The following is an 18,266-nucleotide window of genomic DNA, read 5'->3' as shown; positions in this document are numbered from 1 at the left end:
GGGACAAAGCAAACTGTGAACTCCACGCTTGGTTTGATGTTTAACTTAATATCTAGGATTATTATTAGCATCCGCTGGTTTCTCATCCTAGAAAGAGATACGCTTCCCTGTGCTACAATGGATGCAGTTTCCGAATTGAATCCCTGTTTATGAGGTTCCTTCTTGAAACCCACTAAATATGCAACAGGCAATCACTGAAAAAACTCCAATTATATCTAAGGGCCTTGAATATATGAATTCTGAGTATCACCCGGGCAATTTTTACTTCCTTCTTAACCTATGTTACAGGATCAAATAACTAATATGCTAAAATAATGCCCTACTAGGTGCCAAGCAGCTTCCTGCTCTGTGCGTCCTAAATTACATGAATTGATTTATTTGAAGACTGCACATCCACACATTGACAGCATTCTACCAGAACCCTTACACAGGTTGAACAGAGAGCACAGATATGGAAGGCACACACGAAATAGGTCTCAACACCTCTCCCACTACTACAACACAAAGGGTGCACTTGAACATTCCATCACATGGAGGATAAAACATAACCCACAAGTAAATATCCAACGAGGACTCAAAGCCCTGGTCAAGAACCATTAAACACACAAAGTGCAAGCCCTTGCCTCCAACCAACATCAAAATGAGTAACTGATATGCCATACTTTGCCTCATCCTCATCCAATGCTTGTCCAATATCCTTCTGCCCAGAAAGGCCACACACCCCTACACTCCCGATGGACAATGTATTTTGCAGGCTATTATAGGCTTCCACTCAACCAGTAGGACACAATTCCTTCTGCACAATATACTGTAATCTCATTACTATTTTAGGAATTCAGTGCAAATGCAGAAAGAACTTTGAAAACTTCCACTATGCCAGTGGTTCACCGAGTTCACTGGATGATAAAAACTCTCCCCCCTATCTTTAGGTATGCAACACACAATGAACTACAAACCTCCCACATGTCTATCATATAACCAATAAATTGTACAAACATGAAATTGGCCAATTCTTCAAAGTGTCAACAAATCTCGAAATCACACTGCTAAAGTATTTTACATATTTAGACAAAAATACTCATAAAATATTTCCCTTTGCAATACTAATCACACTCAATATGCATTCCATACTAACATTAGCAGAGTCAATATTCCAACATAGAACCATCATGCAGGCTAGGAAGCAGAACATAAGTGAAAGCAACAGAAGAAAAACAAGCAATGGAAATGCAATTGGTCTCGGATTTATTTGAGTTAGAGCTAATGGCATTTAAATTGGCAAGGTCTTTTAGCCATGTGTTATGAAGTGTATGCATGTGGTGTGTAGTGGAAATATGTGGGTTGAATTGGAATTGTAGCAATGGTGGCATGCTGCGCTTTAGATGAATATGTTTAAAAGTAAAGTGCACCATACTGAGATTGCTACAATAGTTAATTGTGGATGCGTTAACAATTGATGTGTGCACTGATGGCTGGTGGTGTGTGTGCCTGTAGAAATTGTGCACTGATGGCTGGTGGTGTGTGTGCTTGGTCGAAGCGTGCACTGCCGGCTGGAGGTGTGTGTGCCTGGTGGAAGCGTGCACTGACGGCTGGAGGTGTGTGTGCCTGGTGGAAGCGTGCACTGACGGCTGGTGGTGTGTGTGCCTGGTAAAAGCGTGCACTGACGGCTGGTGGTGTTTGTGCCCGGTGAAAGCGTGCACTGACGGCTGGTGGTGTTTGTGCCCGGTGAAAGCGTGCACTGATGGCTGGTGGTGTTTGTGCCCGGTGAAAGCGTGCACTGACGGCTGGTGGTGTGTGTGTGTGTGGTTGTGTGTGTGTGGTTGTGTGTGTGGTGGTGAGTGTCTGGTGGTGAGTGTCTGGTGGTGAGTGTCTGGTGGTGAGTGTCTGGTGGTGAGTGTCTGGTGGTGAGTGTCTGGTGGTGAGTGTCTGGTGGTGAGTGTCTGGTGGTGAGTGTCTGGTGGTGAGTGTCTGGTGGTGAGTGTCTGGTGGTGAGTGTCTGGTGGTGAGTGTCTGGTGGTGAGTGTCTGGTGGTGAGAGTGTGGTGGTGAGAGTGGTGTCTGTGTGTCTGGTGGTGTGTGTGTGTGTGTGTGTGGTGGTTGTGTGTGTGTGTGTGTAGTTGTGTGTGTGTGTGGTCTTGTGTGTGTGGTCTTGTGTGTGTGGTCTTGTGTGTGTGGTCTTGTGTGTGTGGTCTTGTGTGTGTGGTCTTGTGTGTGTGGTCTTGTGTGTGTGGTCTTGTGTGTGTGGTCTTATGTGTGTGGTCTTATGTGTGTGGTCTTATGTGTGTGGTCTTATGTGTGTGGTCTTATGTGAGTGGTCTTATGTGAGTGGTCTTATGTGAGTGGTCTTATGTGAGTGGTCTTATGTGTGTGGTCTTATGTGTGTGGTCTTATGTGTGTGGTCTTATGTGTGTGGTCTTATGGGTGTGTGTGGTGGACTTAGTTCGAGTGTTCGTACCCTGCACACTCACACACTGCCCACACACACTGCTCACGCTGCACACTCGCACACTGCTCACCCTGCACACTCACACACTGCTCACCCTGCACACTCACACACTGTTCACCCTGCACACTCACACACTGTTCACCCTGCACACTCACACACTGTTCACCCTGCACACTCACACACTGTTCACCCTGCACACTCACACACTGTTCACCCTGCACACACTGTTCACCCTGCACACACACACACACACTGTTCACCCGGCACACTCGCACACTGTTCACCCGGCACACTCGCACACTGTTCACCCGGCACACTCGCACACTGTTCACCCGGCACACTCGCACACTGTTCATCCAGCACACTCACACACTGTTCACCTGGCACACTCACACACTGTTCACCCAGCACACACACACACTGTTCAGCCTGCACACACACACACTGCTCACCCTACACACACACACACACACACACACTGCTCACCCTACACATTCACACACTGCTCACCCTACACATTCACACACTGCTCACCCTACACTCACACACTGCTCACCCTGCACACTCACACACTGCTCACCCTACACACTGCTCACCCTACACACTCACACACTGCTCACCCTACACACACACACTGCTCACCCTACACACACACACACACTGCTCACCCTACTGCTCACCCTACACACACAGCTCACCCTACACACACACACACACTGCTCACCCTACACTCACACACTGCTCACCCTGCATGCTCACACACTGCACACCCTGCACACACTGCTCGCCCTGCACACACTGCTCACCCTACACACACACTGCTCACCCTACACACACACACACAATGCTCACCCTACACACTCACACACTGCTCACCCTACGTAATGCGAAAAGACTTAGCTCTGCCATTTGGCCTGTGTTGTAATCGTACAGTAGGTTGTGAGTAGTTGCGCTTGATTGGTTGGGGCGTCCCCTCCTTGCTGCTCCTCTCACAGCGGGCAGGCTGCCTCAATGAAGCTCCCAAGTTACGTGTTCAGCTGTTCTTTTTTATAGCTCCTGTGTGTCAGTGCACCGTGTACGCGCACAAGCATACCCTGCTCTCTCTGGAACACTCACACTGCTGAGTCACTCTCACTCTGCAGTCACTCTCCAGTCACTCTCACTCTGCAGTCACTCTCCAGTCACTCTCACTCTGCAGTCACTCTCCAGTCACTCTCACTCTGCAGTCACTCTCCAGCCACTCTCACTCTCCAGCCACTCTCACTCTCCAGCCACTCTCACTCTCCAGCCACTCTCACTCTCCAGCCACTCTCACTCTCCAGCCACTCTCCAGTCACTCTCACTCTCCAGTCACTCTCCAGCCACTCTCACTCTGCAGTCACTCTCCAGCCACTCTCACTCTGCAGTCACTCTCCAGCCACTCTCACTCTGCAGTCACTCTCCAGCCACTCTCACTCTGCAGTCACTCTCCAGCCACTCTCACTCTGCAGTCACTCTCCAGTCACTCTCACTCAGCAGTCACTCTCCAGCCACTCTCACTCTGCTCTCACTCTCCAGTCACTCTCCAGTCACTCTCACCCTGCAGTCACTCTCCAGTCACTCTCACTCTGCAGTCACTCTCCAGTCACTCTCACTCTGCAGTCACTCTCCAGTCACTCTCACTCTGCAGTCACTCTCCAGTCACTCTCACTCTGCAGTCACTCTCCAGTCACTCTCACTCTGCAGTCACTCTCCAGCCACTCTCACTCTGCAGTCACTCTCCAGCCACTCTCACTCTGCAGTCACTCTCCAGCCACTCTCACTCTGCAGTCACTCTCCAGCCACTCTCACTCTCCAGCCACTCTCACTCAGCAGTCACTCTCCAGCCACTCTCACTCAGCAGTCACTCTCCAGCCACTCTCACTCAGCAGTCACTCTCCAGCCACTCTCACTCAGCAGTCACTCTCCAGCCACTCTCACTCAGCAGTCGCTCGCACTCCGCACTCGACGCTCGCGCACTCACTCCGCACTCTGCGCTCGCGCACTCACTCTGCACTCTGCGCTCGCGCACTCACTCCGCACTCTGCGCTCGCGCACTCACTCCGCACTCTGCGCTCGCGCACTCACTCCGCGCTCTGCGCTCGCGCACTCACTCCGCGCTCTGCGCTCGCGCACTCACTCCGCGCTCGCGCACTCACTCCGCACTCACTCTGCACTCACTCTGCACCTGCACTCACTCTGCACCTGCACTCACTCTGCACCTGCACTCACTCTGCACCTGCACTCACTCTGCACCTGCACTCACTCTGCATCTGCACTCACTCTGCATCTGCACTCTGCACCCACTCGCACTCTGCACCTGCACCCACTCGCACTCTGCACCCACTCGCACTCTGCACACGCACTCTGCACACGCACGCACTCTGAACACGCACGCACTCTGAACACGCACGCACTCTGAACACGCACGCACTCTGAACACGCACGCACTCTGAACACGCACGCACTCTGAACACGCACGCACTCTGAACACGCACGCACTCTGAACACGCACGCACTCTGCACACGCACCCTGCACCCACTCGCACTCTGCACCTGCACTCACTCGCACTCTGCACCTGCACTCACTCGCACTCTGCACCTGCACTCACTCGCACTCTGCACCTGCACTCACTCGCACTCTGCACCTGCACTCACTCGCACTCTGCATACGCACTCTGCACTCACTTGCACTCTGCACACGCAACTCACTTGCACTCTGCAGTCACTCTCCACTCACTTGCACTCTGCAGTCACTCTCCACTCACACGCACTCTGCAGTCACTCTCCACTCACACGCACTCTGCAGTCACTCTCCACTCACACGCACTCTGCAGTCACTCTCCACTCACACGCACTCTGCAGTCACTCTCCACTCACACGCACTCTGCAGTCACTCTCCACTTACACGCACTCTGCAGTCACTCTCCACTCCACTGTGCAGTCACTCTCCACTCTCGCACTCTGCACACACATGCACTCTGCACACACACGCACTCTACACGCACTCTGCACACACACACACACTCGCACTCTGCACACACACACACTCTGCACTCGCACTCTGCACACACACACACTCTGCACTCGCACTCTGCGCACACACACACTCTGCCTGCACACACACACTCTGCACGCACACACACTCTGCACATGCAGGCACTGCACACGCACGCACTCTGCACTCACTCGCCCTTGTCAACAAATAACTCCATGGATCCGGGGGTGTGACGTGGAGCGCACTCACTCTGCACTCACACTCACTCTGCACTCACACTGCAGTCACTCTGCACTCACACTGCAGTCACTCTCACTCTGCAGTCACTCTCACTCTGCAGTCACTCTGCAGTCACTCTCACTCTGCAGTCACTCTGCAGCCACTCTCACTCTGCAGTCACTCTGCAGCCACTCTCACTCTGCAGTCACTCCTTGTCAACAAATAACTCCCTGGATCCGGGGGTGTGACGTGGAGCGTGAGTGGAGGAGGGAGGTTGCACTTTAAGCAGGGGCGGGGGGCACGCACTACAAGGGTGTTTCACACCTGTGAGGACTCCGTACTGGCAGTGGGTCGGTTACATCACAGGAAAGGGGTATTTCTGGCCATTCACTACACATTCTGAAGTGGAGACCTGTCCTTCCTGGTAACGTCACCAAAGATGGCACGCACCAATTCAATGCAAAACATGCAGTGCAATTCTGAGAGCTTCCGTTTCGGATCTGACACCCAAAATTTCAAGAACAACAAAGTTTACATGGCAAATCAACAGGTATTTTTGAACTGTTTCTAAAATTGAGAAATAATTTACAATTTGCGTTGTTAAGAGTCCTTTCCTTCAAATAGCTCAAACTGTATTTATTCTCAGACATTGGTTATCCTTGGACAGGACAGTCCCATCCGATGGATGGCACCTACATGTAATTAATTTCGTAATGCACGCTATCTAACAAGCACACACATTCAAACAACGGACGGACATACTCCCCTTCCCCGACCCTAAAAAAAAAAAAGAAGAAGAAGCAGCTCGCGAGTGGTGCGCGCGCGCCACTGCCAGCATATGTTTTGAATTATCGTGGCTGTCATGCCGCGATAATTCAAAACATATGGCCTCGGGGAGGAGCCAAGCCGGCGACCAAGATGGCTGCTTAGGCTCCCGGCTCCGTAAACCTCCTCACCCTGCTACGACATCCTGCCTGTTATCCTGAGCCGCTGCGACTCCCCCGTGTAGATGACTTACTACGGTGCAGTATTGTGTAGCCCCGGAGGTTCCATGTCCTCTGAGTGCTGAGAAACGTCGTCTCGAAGTTTTCGGCCTGCGTTGGCGTTTCAGCCGGGACCCTGGGTGGGAGTGCGCCCGGCCAACAGTTGAATAACATCGGCCATCGGACCGGGGTGGAGTCGGCCCATCGGAGCGGTGGAGCAGTTTGGTCCCATCTCGTGCTGACGGCGCAGTACTGGAATGGCATAACTACACTGAGGGTACAAGTGGAGTGATATAAGTACGGAGTTCTATAACATGCCCGGCTGGGAACCGCCCGCTATGCGAACTGATGCTCGCGTATATATCCTGATCAGGGCTCCGACCTATCCTGGCACGCAGGCGGCTTAAACTACGGGCCCTCACTCTTAACGACTGGGGGGTCTCTCTCTCAGAGCCCCGGGGACTGACCCTGTACGGAGAGCACGACATGGCGCCTGGCGTTGATCCTAGTGTGAGTCGGACCCGCTCCTCAGAGGCGTCCGCACACGGCCATGCTAAGGACCGGGGAAGGTGCGCCCTCTATGCGGGATTGCCGACACCGGATCAGACTCTAGTTTGCGGGAGGCACCGTCTGGAGCGGCTCGGTGTTGAGCCCACGCTCGGAGATCTAATGGTGGCGATTTGTGGGCTCCACTTTTCCTTGAGCCGAAACTTCCGAACCCTGGACAGAAAATTGGACACCGCTGCTTTCGGATGGGGGCATATGAAGGCGGATGATACACCATCTAGCTGCACTGAGAGATTAGCGGAGTCCGTTGAGCCCGGTTTCAATGAGGTCGTCGATCCTGTGACACGAGGGATGTACAAGACTCCAGACGGTACTTCTGTTAATGACCATAAATTGGAGGTCCTGACTGTGTCAATGTGTGCGAAGTTGAGGTGGATGGGAGGAAAACCGCGCTACGTGTGGAGGTCGCCTACTGTGAAGACTCGGGGGTGGCGCAGCAGAGTAGTCCACTCATCCTTTTCGGACTTGGTGCGACTGGATCTGCAGCGCCGTCGAGAGCTCTTGGTGTGGTTGGGACCTAGAGACTGTGAGCTTAAACCTGTCAAATCGCTTTGGGTTCGCCTTTGCTTGCATTCAAACGTATTTCTCCGGTTCATTGACTCTCTCAAGATGGCGGCTGTCCGGATGAAGTACTCACGTATGCCTAATCGTGCGGGTCAAGGCTGAGAACGACTTATTGTTTCGGGACGGTGGGCTGAGTGGTAACGATGTGGGGTTCACTCTGAATGTTAGTGCCGGGAGACAAGATAGGCGCGTATTGATCCCCGTTCTTAGCGTAATAGTGTGCTTTCTACTTTATCTGGACTTTGGGGGAGGCCAAGAGTTAGCGGGGGGGAGGGGCTGGGAGCCTGTAAGAAGGCCCTCCTCCATACACCCTCTTTTAGATTTAGTTATTCCTTTATATTTCTTCGTTTCTTCTATATTTCGGGTTCCACTTCTTTGGGGCGACAGGCACACTGCTAGGGGGGCTGGCCGTAGTCATCTGCAGGGGTGCAGGGTGGGTGGTTGGGGGAAGGGATTTTTTCATTTCGCCTTCTTTGGTTCTATGGCCCTTTTTCTTTCGTTTTCTTTCGTTTTCCTCTTCTTTCGTTCCTTCATCTTTTGGGTCCGTATAGTGGGTCCACTTTTGTGTTTCCATCGATCCTTCCTTACATGTGCCCTCCTGCAGAATAACCAGTATCAGGGGCGGGCGCTTAACTGGTGCGAACTGTGACTTTCTGCTTGCTGTGAATCGTATGCCTTAGCGACACTGTCTAACTGCGATCGTTCTAATTGTGGATGTTTTATTATTTGCCTGCCCTTTACGTGACTTTATGTTATTGTGTGGCACCTGATCCTTTCATTTTCATATTATAAAATGGAGCCTTTGCTTCCTGTGATTGGGCTTAGTAACAAGTTTTACCCGAATTAATAGTGCCCCCGATTAACGGGCTGCCGAGTCGTGTCATAACTGATTTGCCTTACTGAAAACTGACTAGCGGCCGGCCCTCGGGGTTGTAGGCCCATACTTGTAAGCGTTCAAAGCAACAATAAAGGTCTTTAAAAAAAAAAAAAAACATATGGCTGTTGGACAGGCCCCACGAAGGGCTCGCTCCCTCCCCGCACGACAGGGCCCAGACACCGGCTCTCCGGGGGCTACCCGCAGAAGCAACCCGCAACCCGTCCCCTCCGGGACGCCTGCTCCCGGATATCTCTGTGTCACGGGCCCGATCCCCCGTCAGCCCCATTGCCCGGCCCAGCCGCCATCTTGGACACTGCACCACGCGGCCGCGTGGCCTCAGCTCGACCCCAACCCTGGGCCCGGCCAGGCCCCGCCATCCCGGCACCACCATCCATCCAGGAGGTGAACGGACCACTTGGCAGGCTAATGGGAGAAAGAAGTGTCGATGGCTCTCCCCCGCCAGGTGCCGATCGCCCCCAGCCTCCCCGGGTGCTGGCTCCACCCCCCTGCTGGGTGTCTGGACTCCCTCATCCCGGACCTCCCGACCTCCCAGTGCGAGGGTCCGGACATCAAAGGGCGCCAGACCTATAACCGAGGCAGCCCCAGAGCAGGAAGGCAGTTGTATCCTGGAGTCGAGAGACACCGAGAAGAACTCATCCTTGACGGACTGCTGGCGCTGCCGCAGCCCTGCCTTGTGAACTATCGTCCTGCCTGCTGGCGCTGCCGCGGCCTTCTGCAACCTTCATCCTTGTGGGACCTGCTGGCGCTGCCGCGGCCCGTTGTACCTTCCATCCTCGTTGGGACCTGCTGGCGCTGCCGCGGCCCGTTGCCACCTACGATCTCTTCGGGACCTGCTGGCGCTGCCGCGGTCCGACCCGTCCGACCACCGAGCTCGAGGATTGTGAGCTACCGCCGTTTCACCTCAGTACCCGTAGGTACCAAGACTGTCCCGCTACCCCCTTCCCCTACTAGAGACTAGAATTGAGAGGATCATCATGTCCTGATCTCCTTGTATCGTACTACCTTACTTCAAGAACTGCCTATAAAAGGTGTTACTCTGATCTTCGTGTGGTGTCCATCTGTGGGGGGGGAAGTTACTTGTCTGTACGATCGCTGGAGACGGCCCTCACCGGAGGCCTCTCCCCTTGTGCTCGGCCGACCCTCCAGGTCCCCGTCTAACATTGGTGGCCAGCGGCGCGATCCGAACCAACGCGTAAACCGTACAGAGAGTAACTCACCCTACGACTAATCCACAATGACGACCAGAGAGAGCGGATCTGCAGAGAAATTCCAGATGGAAACACTGGAAGAGTACAACCACCGAGAGCTAAAACAATTTTGCATAGAACTAGGCATTGCCACCACCGGTCTGAGCACGAAAGAGGACTTCAAACACGCCCTAGAATCCTGGGCAGAGACAAATATCGCCAGACCCCGGGACCCCGAAGCCCCGGAAACAAACACCACTCTGACGGAAGAAAGGAGAACGGATCTCTCCCGGGAAGAGATCCGAGAACGAGAGAAAAATAGACTACACGAGTTAGAGCTGGCACGGCTCAAATTAGACGGAGAATTGAAACTGGCAGAACAAAAGATGAACTTAGAACACTTACGGCTCCAAGAAGAGCGAGAGGAAAAGCAGAGACAGAGAGAACTCGAAGAAAAAAGACTGGCATACGAACACGAGTGCAAGCTAGCGGAGATAGAAATGCGCAAACAGAACAAAGACCTAGGGGTGCCCGAGCAACCGCGCCCCCCAGGTACTACCGAACAGAAGGTCCACATCCCCAAGGATGTGGTCCGTGAATACTATCGGAACGACGACATACAGCAGTGGTTCAAGGCCTACGAGATCGCCATGACTGCCCACCGGATCGCTCGAAGTGACTGGGGAGCCGGTCTATGGGGGAGATTCGTCAATGAAGGCCGGGATGCCCTGCTGCAGCTTCCGGACCATCAAATGACGTCCTATGACCACATGAAGGCCGCCCTCCTCAGTCGATATGGGCTGACGCCCGAGATGTACCGCCAGAGGTTCCGCAACTGCACCCGGATCCCGGGTACAACCTGGATAGAATATGTAAACTATTTCAGCCGAGCCTTCGAGGGATGGATCAAGGGTAGCAACGTAACAACCTACGAACAGCTCTTCAACCTCATTGTGTGGGAGCACCTCTCCAACAACTGCTTCGTCGAGCTCAGGCAGCACCTCCTCGACAGTAAATTGACTGACCCACGGCAGCTCGCCGCCGAGGCTGACCGATGGGAGAGCACCCGAGTGACCCGGAGTGGGCCAAACGAGCAGAACAGAACCAACCAAGGTCATCATCGTCCCCGAGGAGGAGGAGGAGGACAGGGCCGGGGCAGGGACGCCGCCCCGGCCGCTCCCGTCAACAACACCCCGCCCCCGGCCGGCCGGGGCAACCCCCCGATGCGCCCGGGGTTCCGAGCCAACGTTACGTGTCATCGATGCCAGCGAGTCGGCCACTATGCCAGTGACCCGACCTGCCCAAAGAACCAGACCCCCGGACCCTGCCAGGTGGCTGCCGCCGCCCTAGGAGAAGAGCAAGTCTCCGAAGAGCCTGAAGAGTATGAGCAGGAGCAGCCCGAGTGGGAACCTGCCGCCATGACCCTGGCCTGCCTAGGGGGAAGAGACCTGATCCCGCGGGCTCCCCTACCAGCCAACACCAGGAAATACAGCCAGTGGGTGAACATAAATGGGCGTAAGGCCGAAGCCCTGCGTGACACAGGGGCCAGTGTGACGGCCGTCCGTTGTCACCTGGTGACCCCAGAACAAATCCTGCCAAACGTTCTTTGCCCCGTCCGATCGGCCGACAATTCGGAGAGCCTGTGTCGGATGGCCTGCGTCCCCTTCGAATGGGGAGGAGTCTCCGGTATGTTAAAAGTGACTGTCCGCGACGATGCCCCCGTGGACTGCCTCCTGGGGAACGATCTCGAGAGTTCCCCGTGGGCAGCCGTTGAAAGAAGAGAGCACCTGGGGATGTTAGGCCTCCCGGGCTGGGCGTGCGTAACAACCCGGTCCATGGCCGCCGACACCATCCCTAGATCTGAAGAACCCGAATGGCCAGCACCTCCTCCCCCGATCGCTTCAGAGGGAGACTCCATCCCTGCGGACACCCCGGTACGAACCCACGAAGAGCCCGCTCAGCCCCAAGACCTCCCGGACCTGGCTCAGTGGCGTCAGGAAGGGGGGCCCACCCAAGAACAATTCCGGCAAGAGCAAAAGACATGTCCCTCCCTCGAGGGAAAGCGACAGCAAGCGCTCGCCCAGGGCACAGGAGACACCGCAGGGGCCCACTGGATCTATTGGGACAATGACCTACTGTACAGCGAACAAAGAATAGCGGAGCTGGGGGCCAGTCGAGTGCTGGTGGTGCCCCTCCGTTTCAGAGACTTCCTTCTGAACTTGGCCCATGATGTCCCCCTGGCTGGACACTTGGGGCAAGACAAAACATACAACCGCCTGGTGACTCACTTTTACTGGCCGAAAATGAGAAATGACGTCTCCACCCACTGCCGGTCCTGCCAGACCTGCCAGGCCAGCGGGAAGAGCGGCCGCAAGATCAAGGCACCTCTTCAACCATTTCCCGTTGTGACCACCCCGTTCGAAAGGGTGGGAATAGACATTGTGGGGCCCCTGGACCCCCGAACAGCACAAGGGCATCGATTCATCCTGGTCCTGGTGGACCACGCCACCCGCTATCCTGAGGCGGTTCCCCTTCGAACTGTAACAGCACCAGTGGTAGGTCGAGCCTTAATGGGGATCTTCTCTCGAGTGGGCTTCCCCAGGGAAGTCGTCAGCGACAGGGGCACGAACTTTATCTCCAAATATATGAAAACCCTATGGCAACAGTGCGGAGTCACCTACCAATTCACAACCCCCTATCACCCGCAAGGAAACGGACTGGTCGAGCGATTCAACCGCACTCTCAAGGGGATGATCATGGGGCTGGAAGAACCCCTACGCCGCCAGTGGGACGTGCTACTACCGTGCCTCCTCTTCGCCTACCGAGAAGTCCCCCAGAAGTCCCTCGGCTTCAGCCCTTTCGAACTCCTGTACGGACACCCTGTTCGCGGGCCTCTCAGCCTAGTTAAAGAAGAGTGGGAAATGGCCCCCCTGAAGACCCCTCCAGACGTCTACAAGTACCTCCTGACCCTCCGTAATCAGACCCGGCGATTCAGAGAGCTCGCCAAAGCCAATCTTGAAGCCAGTCAGGAGGACATGAAGAAGTGGTACGATCAACATGCCTCCTCCATCGAATTCGAGCCGGGCCAGCAGGTATGGGTGATGTCCCCCATCGAACCTTGTGCCTTACAGGACAAATGGACGGGGCCCTTCAAGGTGATCGAGCGTAAGAGCCCCGTCACCTACCTCATCGACATGGAATCCCCCCGGAACCCCCTCCGGGTCCTCCACGCCAACAGACTCAAACCCCACTTCGTGCGCTCGGAGCTCAGCCTGCTGATGGCTACAGACAGTGGGGCAGAAGAGGACTCCGAGCCCCTCCCTGACCTACTGGGGGCCGGGGAAAAAGATGGTTCGGTGGACGGGGTCCAACTCTCCGAGGCTCTGACCCCGGAGCAGCGCCAAGACTGTCGGGCCCTCCTGCTGCAATTTGCAAACCTATTCTCCCTCACACCCGGGGTCACCCCCTGGTGTCTGCACGACGTGGACACTGGCGACAGTCCTCCTATCCGACACCGGCCGTACCGGGTACCAGATCGGGTACGCACCTGCATCCAAGAAGAAGTCTCCAAGATGCTCGCACTCTGAGTCATCGAACCCTCTGACAGCCCCTGGGCCAGCCCGGTTGTACTGGTCCCCAAAGCTGCGGCCCCGGGCACCACACCCGAGCTCCGGTTCTGCGTCGACTATCGGGGTCTGAACGCTGTCACCCGAACCGACGCTCACCCCATCCCCCGAGCCGACGAACTAGTTGACCGCATGGGGGCGGCCCGCTACCTAAGCATCTTCGACCTGACGGCGGGCTACTGGCAGATCGGCCTCACCCCCAGGGCACAAGAACGATCTGCTTTCTCCACCCCGGATGGACACTACCATTTCAGAGTGATGCCATTCGGCATGAAAAACGCTCCAGCCACGTTTCAACGACTTGTGAACCAGGTATTGGCGGGCCTCGAAGAGTTCAGCGCCGCATACCTGGACGACATCGCGGTGTATAGCCGCCACTGGTCAGACCACCTCCGCCACCTCCGAGGGGTCCTGCAGGCCCTCCAACGGGCCGGCCTCACAATCAAGGCCAGCAAGTGCCAAATCGGCCAGGGGTCCGTGACCTACCTCGGACACCAAGTGGGGAGCGGTCTGGTGGCCCCCCTCCAGCTCAAGATCGCTGCCATCCAGTCCTGGCGCCCCCCCGTAACCCAAACCGAGGTCCGAGCCTTCTTGGGGCTCACCGGATACTATCGGCGGTTCGTAAAGGACTATGGCAGCATTGTGGGGCCCCTCACGGAACTCACATCCAAGACCAACCCAAAAACAGTCAACTGGACTCCCGACTGTCAAGCGGCCTTCGAGAGGCTGAAGGCCGCCATGTGCACCGCTCCTGTGCTCCAGGCCCCCGACTACAGCCGTGAGTTCATCGTCCAGACTGATGCCTCAGACCATGGCATCGGGGCCGTCCTCTCCCAACTGAACCCCGAGGGAGTCGACCAACCAGTGGCCTTCATCAGCAGACGCCTCCTGCCCCGAGAACAGCGCTGGAGCACCATTGAGCGAGAGGCCTTCGCAGTAGTATGGGCCCTCAAGAAGCTCCGGCCTTACCTCTTCGGAACCCACTTCCGGGTACAAACAGATCATCGGCCCCTGCAATGGCTAATGCAAATGCGGGGGGAGAACCCCAAACTATTGCGATGGTCCATCTCCCTGCAGGGGATGGACTTCACTGTGGAGCATCGCCCTGGCCAAGACTACGCCAACGCGGATGGCCTGTCCCGCTTTTTCCGCCTCGACGAGGAGAGTCCCCAAGAGGATGGGTGACTCTCCCCGCCTTCAGCTGGGGGGTACGCATGTTGGACAGGCCCCACGAAGGGCTCGCTCCCTCCCCGCACGACAGGGCCCAGACACCGGCTCTCCGGGGGCTACCCGCAGAAGCAACGCGCAACCCGTCCCCTCCGGGACGCCTGCTCCCGGATATCTCTGTGTCACGGGCCCGGGCCCCCGTCAGCCCCATTGCCCGGCCCAGCCGCCATCTTGGACACTGCACCACGCGGCCGCGTGGCCTCAGCTCGACCCCAACCCTGGGCCCGGCCAGGCCCCGCCATCCCGGCACCACCATCCATCCAGGAGGTGAACGGACCACTTGGCAGGCTAATGGGAGAAAGAAGTGTCGATGGCTCTCCCCCGCCAGGTGCCGATCGCCCCCAGCCTCCCCGGGTGCTGGCTCCACCCCCCTGCTGGGTGTCTGGACTCCCTCATCCCGGACCTCCCGACCTCCCAGTGCGAGGGTCCGGACATCAAAGGGCGCCAGACCTATAACCGAGGCAGCCCCAGAGCAGGAAGGCAGTTGTATCCTGGAGTCGAGAGACACCGAGAAGAACTCATCCTTGACGGACTGCTGGCGCTGCCGCAGCCCTGCCTTGTGAACTATCGTCCTGCCTGCTGGCGCTGCCGCGGCCTTCTGCAACCTTCATCCTTGTGGGACCTGCTGGCGCTGCCGCGGCCCGTTGTACCTTCCATCCTCGTTGGGACCTGCTGGCGCTGCCGCGGCCCGTTGCCACCTACGATCTCTTCGGGACCTGCTGGCGCTGCCGCGGTCCGACCCGTCCGACCACCGAGCTCGAGGATTGTGAGCTACCGCCGTTTCACCTCAGTACCCGTAGGTACCAAGACTGTCCCGCTACCCCCTTCCCCTACTAGAGACTAGAATTGAGAGGATCATCGTGTCCTGATCTCCTTGTATCGTACTACCTTACTTCAAGAACTGCCTATAAAAGGTGTTACTCTGATCTTCGTGTGGTGTCCATCTGTGGGGGGGGAAGTTACTTGTCTGTACGATCGCTGGAGACGGCCCTCACCGGAGGCCTCTCCCCTTGTGCTCGGCCGACCCTCCAGGTCCCCGTCTAACAATGGCCTCTGGTGCGCGTAACAGACACCAATAGGCCATAGGCGGAGCTACGCGACCGCCTATGGCGTGTTCTGTTTAAAAACAGCACGCACTCGAAGGCCAATGAAATTGGACCTTGGATTCCACAAGGGCACGAGCGTTGTGGAATGCAAGGTCCATTTCCAAAACGCTGAGAAGAGGACTCTGGGCTACGCCCACACTGCTTACGCAGTGTAGGCTAGGCCCGAGACCTAAAGACTCAACAAAACGGCAAGTGGTAGATAGTAAGTATTAGAAAAGAACCTAGCTCTGATATAGATGACCAGTATATATTAGGCACAAATAAAAAAAAAAAACAAGTCTTCTGCCAGTCTTTGAATTAGACCTTAAAGAACATTCATATTATCCAATTGAGGATCTATCGTGGAGATTTCCTTCTCTAAACATAGCTAATATTTTCTAGTCTTTTCGTGTTGCAGAATTAACTTTATGTTCTTGAGTATTCTGTATAGCATCATTTATTTTCCTCCTTGGTTAGGAATTAAAGATGTGCCAAACTGAAGAACCTCAGCATTAACAGTGGTCTTAGCAAGCAAACAAATGTTAGACACTTCAGAGGAGAGAATGGTGTTCCTAGCAAAACAAATCTACTATAAACAAACGTGTTTCTAAAGAACCTCAAATTGACAAGGATATTCCCACATATAGTTCTGTACTAAGAAGACTAAGATTACATCAAATTCACATTTACCATCGCTGACAATGTGAAAAAGGTCCATTTCTGCTGGTCATGGTGTTGCTGGGTTCTATTTTATATAGCAAAAACTTACCTCAATGGCAGGTTGCTTCTGTGCCTCATGTTCTCTACGGGACAGCGGTGTGTCACTTAGCAACCTGTATAAGAAAAAAGACATCCACTATTCAAAGAAAGCAACAACACTGGGCACAGTTAAGAATGCTATATTATGTTCCTTTAAGCCTAAACGTCCCTGTATCACTTAATACTCAGCAAAAATCTTTTTGCTACATTGTTTTTTTGCTCCGCTTAAAGATATCAAATGTTTTAAATATCTGGATTTTCAGACAACTCTGCAGGTCCAAATGCCAATGACAGTAAATACAATAAAATATGGCTCAGATCTGAAGACATAATATTAAATATCTCAATAGTTTAGGTAAGGAGATTATAGTTGTACCCCATATTTTTAAACAGCATATTTCCTTTCCTTGGTATATGTGATACTGAGTTTTGTTCAATATGGAGACTGTGATACCACATACCATATTCGCAAGAAACCTCAAGAGGGCTCATGATTTTAGGATGCACCATGTAAAATGATGGTTAAAGGCTTTTGTAAAAAGCTCATAACAAATATCCTTCTAAAAATAATAATATAGTTAATATTAAATAGCAAAAGCAAACCAAATTTGATATAAAACGGAAATATTTAATAGACTGACTACGAAGATTTCAATTGATCTGTACATCAATTCAATAGAATACATGTTTTAATGATTGTTCTTAACAGGACGCTGCATACACAGAGTACAGGCAGCTAATGAAAGCCCGATGGAAATAAAAACATAAATAAATAAAAACACAGAATGGGCTTGCAACTGTGTCCAAGGACAATTGACTTAACAAAACACCCTTATCCAGAGAAAGTATTCTAATTTCCCTTTAGCAGAGGCACACACCGATATCACTACGGAAAAGCATGTGTTGATGCTGCAGTGATTTTAGATTTTCTGTGCTGCTCTCTTATTTCTACTTCTTTGAGTAATGATTTGCTGATGCTGCTACAGCCCTTGCTTTTCTATGAGTCGGAGGTTATTAATGCTACTACAGCTTTTGCTTTTAAGCGTGCTAAAACAAGCTTTAGAGCATCTTTTGAGCTTGTGGATTTGCTATAGCAAACTTAATGACGCTCCTGTTGTCTATGGTTTAGGTGTGGCTTCAAAGCAAAGTTCTGCGTTGTACAGAAACCAAGCAGGGTGGGACAAAGAATCAGTCCCACAAGTCACTCCATTAAGGAATGAGCCACAAGTGCAGGCTCAATAGCCTATGAAACAAGAAGTTAAAAGCGACTTCAAAGTTATTTTTGTTCAGCTACAATATCATAGTATAATAGTGCAGTGTTGTTCTATTATGAACACCGTTCTTTTCCAAGAATTAAAACCTGAAGCATCATATGTTATGTTATGTTATACGTGACTTGTAACGCGCTCAATTACTCATGAGTGTCCTGGCGCGATATGAACATGCAATAGTTTTAGATCATAGAAATGCAAATATGCATACACAGTACAGGACTAATGATGAACCTAGTGCGACTACTATACGAGATTGCCTATGGACTATAAGAACGGTCCTGGTTTGTTTGCAGCAAGAATAATCAAGATCTTCCAGGGAAACCCTGAGCCCCTATCATGTTTACATGACGTAGAAATCACAGACAATTACCTGAACAAACACCTGGATAGGGAGGACTGGATAGTGACATTGTTCG

The 18,266-nt window shown here is 53.5% G+C and overlaps 1 protein-coding gene across 2 annotated transcripts in view; it reads right to left on the bottom strand.

The window, feature by feature from the left end:
* The window catches only part of ROCK2 (Rho associated coiled-coil containing protein kinase 2), a 663,375-nt gene that overhangs the window by 211,269 nt on the left and 433,840 nt on the right, over positions 1-18,266 (bottom strand). For both annotated transcript variants that reach the window (XM_078647798.1, XM_078647799.1), the window contains exon 10: positions 16,587-16,650. In XM_078647798.1, the coding sequence (XP_078503924.1) occupies positions 16,587-16,650 (64 nt within the window). The remainder of the gene's footprint in view (positions 1-16,586; positions 16,651-18,266) is intronic.

The sequence above is a fragment of the Lissotriton helveticus genome, chromosome 6 (assembly GCF_964261635.1).
Source record: "Lissotriton helveticus chromosome 6, aLisHel1.1, whole genome shotgun sequence".
In the NCBI taxonomy this organism is placed as follows: Eukaryota; Metazoa; Chordata; class Amphibia; order Caudata; family Salamandridae; genus Lissotriton; species Lissotriton helveticus.
The sequence above is the reverse complement of the archived record's forward strand: the minus strand, read 5'-3'. Positions and strand labels throughout refer to the sequence as shown.